Source organism: Limanda limanda, chromosome 13 (assembly GCF_963576545.1).
Source record: "Limanda limanda chromosome 13, fLimLim1.1, whole genome shotgun sequence".
NCBI classification, from domain to species: Eukaryota; Metazoa; Chordata; class Actinopteri; order Pleuronectiformes; family Pleuronectidae; genus Limanda; species Limanda limanda.
The window spans coordinates 1,125,434-1,133,596 of NC_083648.1; the positions used below are offsets into that span (position 1 = coordinate 1,125,434).

Sequence of the window (8,163 nt, forward strand, 5' to 3'; positions counted from 1 at the left end):
TCTCGGTTTGGTTCAACAAGTATTTATTAAGAAGCAATGAAAAGGTATGAAAAGTTCAGCACAGCAATGAGCACCCAACGCACGGCCCCGCCCCTCTAGCGGCACCGGGCAGTCACGGGTCGCACCGCACGGACGGCGGTTGTAATATTTTATAACAGAAGGTATAATTTGATTGGTCAATAATGAAGGGGAGTCGAGACTTGGTTCTTCCTCGATGGTGCGCAGGCGTAGTTCCAGTCTCTCAGCTCTGGAACCAGGAAGTGATGAGGAGCCGCTCCCAGTCTGGCTCCTCCTCTGATGGTTGCTGAGCAAATCTTAGCATGAACAAGCCTTGACTCAGCTGAAGCCTTGTGGGTCGGTGTTGTTGTTCTTTGGTGTTGGGACAGTGTTTTTGTGAAACCAAAGGCCTCCTCTTTGGCCTATATGTGTAGTCAAAAGCCTGAAACCACATGTTCCTTTGTTCCTGACAAAGCCAGAGCACAGGGAACTCAGTCTCCCAGGATTCTTCAACTTCACACAGAGGTGTGAAAAGCCACAAGGGTCAACTTCTGATTGGTCACTCTGGACCCCATGACCTGTGAGGTCCGAGGCAAGATAAAACCAGGTCTCCCCCAATTCTCTCTCTTCCTTCAGTCCGTCTGAGGGAGGAAGGCTGCCAGCCTCTCTTCCTGCATCCCCGAGAGGAGAAGCCTTATTTCTCCAGCTCGCATCTTCTCTTTGCATCTAACTCTAGGAGAGGAGCACAAAGGTGCAGCTTCCAGCTCATCTCACCAAGGAAACCTCCTCGAAAATCAAGCTCTACCAAACTCCTAGTAGCGACTCGATGTCCTGCAGGAAAATTTCAACCAGAAACTGAGCCACAGCTCAACAGAACCACGAAGGCAGAAACCTTACGACCAGCTAGAAGACTTCACAGAACTGAGAACTGAACTGCAACTTTCTTTTTCCCTTTTCCACGGACGGGTCACACAACTGGGCTTAATAATGATACCAGGCTAAGCAAGACTGTTTATTCGATTCTGTGTGGTGTTAATAAGTGTGATTTGTGTTGTGATAAGTTATAAGTTATTTAGAAAGTAATGTTAGTTTGCTAGGCTCCTCAGAGTCTTTCTTTGCATTTCATTCTACACCCTTTGTCTAACTTAGCACCAACACAGACACACACATATCTCTTCACCTACTTATCTCCCCCCCCCCCCTGGCTACCTGTCGTAAAACCACTTCAAAAGGAGGGGGGGCTGTTTCTTTAGGGTGACCAGCGACCATCTTAGATTCACACAGGAAGGTGCTACACTTTTGACCAGCCGCCATTTTGGGAGAACTCCGATTTACATAGACACACACACTCACATACACATCTTTGTTTAGTTAGCACGTTGTTAGTAATTTGTTTTTTTTTTATACTTTATTATATTCATAATAAATGTTTTTCTTTCAACAAATGTTCTTTCATTAATGTTGCATAGGTATATTTTGCCAACCTCTACACTGTCAATAACTCCGTAACCTTCAATGCTCATTATATAATCTTTAAGAGTAAATATTGAGATTTCTAATTGAACTAAATGAGACTGATCTTAACATTTAATTGTTGGTCCCTGATACCAGGCTGGGGCCCTGTCTTTTATAAATTATAATTACAAATTGTATTATTCTTAATTGATAATTGTACTGTTTTTCATTAATAATTTCAGTATTATTATTTGATAACTTCATCGTTTTAATAAATAATTGTATTATTTTTAATTAATAATTGTGTTATTTTAAAAAAATAATTGTATTATTTTAATAATCATATTTTATGATTATGAATAATCAGCCAACATCAAGTCTACTTATTATTGCACAACATTGGAGTTAAGAATATTGTGTTCCTACCTTTCTCTCTTCCCGTCAGAACCTGGGGCAGCTAATGAATTCTTTCTGAGGCTCATAAGCACAGTGCATTCATGTATGTGTGATGTTTGAATAAGCTAAGGGAGTTATGCTTTAATATAAAAAGTTAGGTATGAGAACAAGTTAAAGTACAGTTTATGACCAGCGATGTGACGCACACACATTCTAACAACTTCAAGATTAACACTAAGCAGCAGTTATTATAATTCATAGTGTGAAGGTCATATATCTGGCCCAAACTGCTCCTGCCCCCACCCTCCTGCTTTTGTTAAGAGTTCAGTTCCATAAACATCTTCACACACACTAACAAACATAGATTTTAAAATCCCAACACATCACAGCAGCAGGACGGAGGTGGGTTGTGTTTTTCTGTTGTTTGGTTTCAACTGAAGAATCGATCACTTACTGCACTTGTGTTTTGTGAACTTATGCAAAACAGTAAATCAACCAAACTCCCTGATTAGAGCTCTATTTTTGCTTGTTTGATTATTTTATTTATTATTATTCAAATATATTTTTTAGTTTGTCTTCTTATTGTCTGCCATGTCTAAGCTCAGTCACTGTTGTTTCTACTGTGCACTTGATTTTTCTATTTTCAATTATTATTGGCCAATTTCTTGATTCTTAATAAAGTGGATTAAAACAATGTTAAAAGTTGGAGACATTTGTTTTTGACTGAGACGATGATTTCATGTGATTCCATTTTATTTATACATTTCTCTTTGGACAAGTATATAAATAGGTAGATTTCATAATAAGAGGCAACATATAATTGGTATATATTATACACATAGAAGGAAAAGTATTCTGCTCATCATGGTGAGAAACTGTGTAAAATATTTTAGATGATTTTAGATTTTCCCATTGGACGAAGTTATTTTCCCAGTTGGACACTAGAGGGCAGAAGTATCATTATTATTAACTGCAGTGAGTGAATGTCGTACCAGACACTAGAGGGCAGCAAAGGACAAGTTATAATCCTGACTGCAACTAACTGATGACGTTTAACTACTATAACACTTTATAATTATAATGAAACAATAATAATAAACCACAAAAACGATATGATGAAAACTATGTGAACTGATATAACTCACGTCATGTTCTGAGGCTCGTTCAGTTTCCTTTGTTTAATCTTTAATCTGAACATCGTAAACGAGTGAATTTAAAAGACTTTGAAGATGAAACATATACATTTATAAATATATACATTTATAAATATAAAAACACTTATACACATGAAGCTCCAGCTTGTTTTCATCAGCAGACGTTTGAAGCTTCACCACGAGCAGCGTGTCAGAGACTGCCCCCCCCCCCCCCATCGTCAGGAAACCACAGGACAGCTTCCTCCTCCTCTGTGGCCGCAGGGGCTGATGGGAGGTTCCAGGACCTGATCTCACAGCTCGTCCTCGTTAGAGCGCCACTTCTCCTCAGGTTCACCCGAGGAAACCCCCCCCCCCCCCCCCCCCACAGCATGCTTCTCCTCCCAGCCGCTGCTCTGTGCTGCCTGTGTTCAGGTGAGTGTTTCCAGCCAATCAGGAGCTCACAAGCTCCACCTCACCGCCACACTCACCTCCGTCCATCTGTCTGTCCACAGCGCTGGTTGCCATGGCAGCAGAGCTGACTCAGGACCAGTTGTCTTTGACCAGGAGAGTTGATGAACAGGCCTCGTTCAGCTGTGGAGGAACTTATCAACGTGGATACATACTCTGGTTTCAGAAGAAAGACACAGGAACGTTCAGACAGATTCTTTATATTAATGAAGGTAGTGGTTACATTTATAAGGGTTACAATCATCCTCAGAAAGACGACTTCACAGCTGAGATTAAACAGAACAGCTGTGAGTTGAAGATAGAGAAAGTTAAACGCTCTCATGCAGCCACGTACTACTGCGCCTGTTGGGTTTCTGGAACCCACAGTGATACATGATGTGTGCAGCCTGAACAAAAACCCTCATGAGGATCAGTGGGAGAGAGAAGTAAACCACAGCGTCACATGTCTCAGCTCCATCCGACAGCTGCTCTCCAGCTTCTGTTCTAAAGACTCGTGCGTTCAGAGACGTTTCCGCAGGTTTGCTGTCGTTCCACAGACAAACCTTTTCCATCGCCGCCCTTTAAAGGTCCAATCAGAGCCAGTGTCTGGTCTCCAGCTGGTTCTCTGTGTTTGGACGGCCGGAGGAATCGGGCCTGTGACAGAACTCTGACAGTTCAACCCTCACACCAACACTCTGCTGATCCAGAAGAAAGAACCGCTCACGTTCGGGCTCAGGTGGAAAAGGACAAAGAAGAAGAAGAAGAACCACTGAGCTGTGGTCGTGTTCCTCCACCAACCAGGCAGCTTCAGTCCCTCCAGCTGGGACATGTGACCCTCACATTAACATGAGGTCACTGGGACCTTTGACCTCTGGAGTCTGATCATTGAATCTTTGAGTCCAAGTGATAACTGGTTAAAATATGAATAAATTCTCTAAAGACATGCTTGATGGAAACGTGTTAACGAGGAAAAAAACATTTTCTGCGAGGCCACAGTGACCTTGACCTTTGACCTTTGACCAGGTCGTTCCTGAGTCCAAGTGAAGGTTTGAAGCAGATTTGAAGAAACTCCGTCAAAGTGTTTGTGAGATATCGTGTTCACACGACTGGGACGGACACTCTGACACAAGAAGAAGAGAAAAGAACTAAATTCATAAAATCGTGTGAAACATGAAAATCATCAGGAGCAACAACGCTAACGTTTTATATCGTAGTAAAGATGTTTCATAAAGAACTCATCGTCAGTTAGAGCACATGATGATGAACGATTGGTAAATCCTGATAAACTGCGTCTGTCATCTTATTGGTCGCTGCACTTTATGACATCATCATGACATCATCATGACATCGTTAACCCTTCAGCTGCCAATTAATCGAACATGCTGATATTTGCTCATAATCACTAAACACAAAGACCAGCTGAGTTCTGAAAGTATTGGACAAAAGAAGCGTTTGACCTGATGGTGGCGCTACATGAAAAGTCCGAGGCTCATCAGGGTCAGTGCGGTTCATCCTGAGGGGAACATGAATGTTGTGCTGGCGTGAACATGAGAGAAACGACCTTGAGCTCAGACGGTTTTTGTCTGAGTCTCTTTCACTGTGGACTTGATCTTCGGCTCAGGAACCAAATTGTTCGTAGATGGTAAGAAACTCTTTTATTTCCCTTCACTGGTTCCATTGTTGAAAATGTGTTGAAAAGAGTTTGAACCATGTTTGATTTTTCTTGTTAAGACAAACTTCCTCTTTCAGACTTTCTGAAATGAACAAACGTGTGACAGTGAAATGTCGCTGCACATCAGACACAATCCTCTTTTTCTGCTTCGGGTTTGTTCAGAGTCTAAAAAGTCTCAAACGTTTTCTGGATTCTCTTCAGCTGCTGCCGAAGGAATCTGAGTTTTCTTTCCTCTCTCCTGAAATAACTTCTGACTTCACGAGCGTCCGTGGAACCTTCAGCCCCGAGCGCTTTGAGACCGACTCGTTACGGCTCATTCTTAAACCACAAACCTTTCAGCAACTTTCTGTTTCAAAAACAAGATCAAATCACTAAGTTCTCGTCTCATGATGAATGTTTTAAATTAAATCATAATTGTCAAAATTTAACAAATCTACCTAAATAATTATGAAAGTTGCTTAAAAATACCAGACTGACATTTAGGTTTTTAATATAATGTCTGCTGATATATATCAATCTATATATTTTACTAACTCACGGACAATACATTTAGTATTTAACGTTAAAGATGTTGTTCCGATGAATGCAATTGCCCTTTAATGGTGAATGTGTATTTTTGTGTATAAACAATAACGAGAAATATATTTGGAATAAATTAAAGATAAATAGGTTTGTCAATAGACAAATGTTTTTTCATTGTATCCCAACTATCTATTTTATGATAATATTCTGAATATGACTTTAATATTTCTTGTACCAGAAACTTTTATTTGGTTTGATGTAGAATTTGTTAAAAGTTATGAGGGAACATTTCAGTGTTAATACATGTTATTATAAATATTTAGTACTTAACGGACATAAAATAGATATTTTTATACGTACATTTGAATACATATAAACAAATAGTATAAATCTGTCTTAGTAAAAAAGATAGTTACACCTTCACACTTTTTAATAAACAACAAATTACATGACCATTAATGATTTGTGTGTTTTAACAACACAATCATGTAATATTTATATCTTTCATTGTATTTTAAATGATAGAACATGTACACACATTTACAATATGATAGAAAAAGTGATAAATATATAAATGTATGATCAAATGAAGTTGAGCGGCTGTGGCTCTGATGATATCTGTGATAACGCTGCCGTGCAGCAGCTGAATCTCTCTGTGAAGTATCGATGAGGTGTTTCCAGGATCAGGCTGTGAAGTGCAGAGCTGCTGTTCATGTGCATGTTGTCACACATCAGATCGGCCGCTGGTGACCCCGGTGGTGAGCGTGTACTCGGCAGCTTCCATCGCCGCCCTGGACGGGAAGAGCACCCTGCTGTGTGTGGCCTCCAACATGGTTCCTCCTCTGGTCCAGTTCTCCTGGACAAGACAGAGGGAGGGTGGTCCTCTGGAGACGCTGTCCTCTGCTGATGGAGAGCAGCTGGAGCTCAGAGGGACAGGATGCACCGCCGCCATCATGGTGGTCGACCAGAACGCTCCGTACAAATACCGCTGCCACGTCCGGCATGAGGGAGGCACAGTGGAGGCCCCGGCAGAGCAAGGTGAAGGAGGTTTGGTGACTGTGGTGAGCTTCATGTGTCTGTGTCTTTATTCCAGAGCGTGGACTTTCAGGTTAATAGCAGGAGTTATTGATTTCAAATTTTTAAAAGCTCTCGTTCAAAACCCTGCACTTGCACTCAAATAGCCTCTGCTTGTGCTCAAACTGAGGCAAGAACCAGGATCTCAGCTTCAGCTTTACTTCTGACAGGAAGCTGGAGTCGACATGAAGCCGCGGAGGGCCCGCGGACGTGAACCTGGTTAAACCAACCGCCCGTCCGGCTCGCTCACAGATGTTGATGCTAACACACTTACAACGAGGACGGGACAATTTAATATGTCAATATTACACCTGGAATTCTATTGGTCGGGACATTTTGACAGATTTGTTGCAAAAACAATCTGAGAGCAGAAGTTTCACGTGCACAGAAGCAACGTGACCACGAGGAGAAGCTGAAGCTGGAGCTGTCACAGCCACAAAATATCTGAGTGCAAGCAACAAAATATCTGAGTGCAAGCAGGGTCTGTCTGAGAGTGAATGTGGGGTTTTGAGCGACAGCATTATAAAATGTGAACATGAAAGATAAGATGAGAGAAGTTCTGACTTCAAACTGAAAGATCAAGCTCTGAAAACTCATGTGAAGACTGAACCCGACTTCTGGATTCTTTCAGTGGATTGTGCTAAACCGACAACTCAAGCACCGACGACTCAAATACCGACGACTCAAGCACCGACGACTCAAATACCGACGACTCAAATACCGACGACTCAAATACCGACGACTCAAATACCGACGCTTCCACCACAGCCGCCTCCGGCGGCCTGGACCTGGTCTCAGCGGCAGGTGAAGCTGCTGTGTCTGCTCTACACGCTGCTGATGGTGAAGAGTCTGGTTTACTGCGGTGGACTCGCTCTGATCCACATCCTGAGGAACCGGGAGCGTCCAGCCGCTGCTCACCAGACGACCGAGTTTCCTGCAGCAGCTTCAACTTCTCACTGATCCTGTTCACTTCTCTCTGCTTCTCTTTTCACTGCAAACATTCCTCTGAACTGTAACTTTGCAAAGTATAAAATAAAGGATTTTTAAGCTGAAGACATTAAATATAAAAATAAAACACATCTCATCTCCTTTACCTCTGATGTGAACTGACTCCTCGTCTTTGTGCATCAATAATAATTCACTCAGACGCTCTTTCCACATTAACCCTGTGTTGTATGAATTATTCCTTAAACATGTTAAAAACTGATTTAAATGTGTTTTATTCTGCACAACGAGAAAACAAAAAGTTTAAATACAAAGTACAAAAATAACACAACCCTAATATAATTATAAATACATATTGTTTTATACATACATGTATTTACTAACAGTGAAGCATGTATAGTATTTAATCCTCTAGGAAAGAAATTAATAACTGAATACATTTATTTACTAGTAATTTTAACAAAAGTAAGAATTTCTTCTGTTGAAACTATGATTACCGGTTAATAAAAGTAAAATCCAGAT

At 41.2% G+C, this 8,163-nt stretch overlaps 1 protein-coding gene across 1 annotated transcript; it reads left to right on the forward strand.

Annotated features, from left to right (window-relative positions):
• Positions 1 to 3,370: 3,370 nt before the first annotated feature.
• On the forward strand, positions 3,371 to 7,656 carry LOC133018713 (immunoglobulin lambda-1 light chain-like). Its single transcript, XM_061085139.1, has 5 exons — positions 3,371 to 3,413; positions 3,494 to 3,814; positions 5,017 to 5,070; positions 6,358 to 6,633; positions 7,385 to 7,656. Exons 1-5 carry the CDS (start codon positions 3,371 to 3,373, stop codon positions 7,654 to 7,656), a joined length of 966 nt encoding a protein of 321 aa, XP_060941122.1.
• The last annotated feature ends 507 nt before the right edge of the window (positions 7,657 to 8,163 follow it).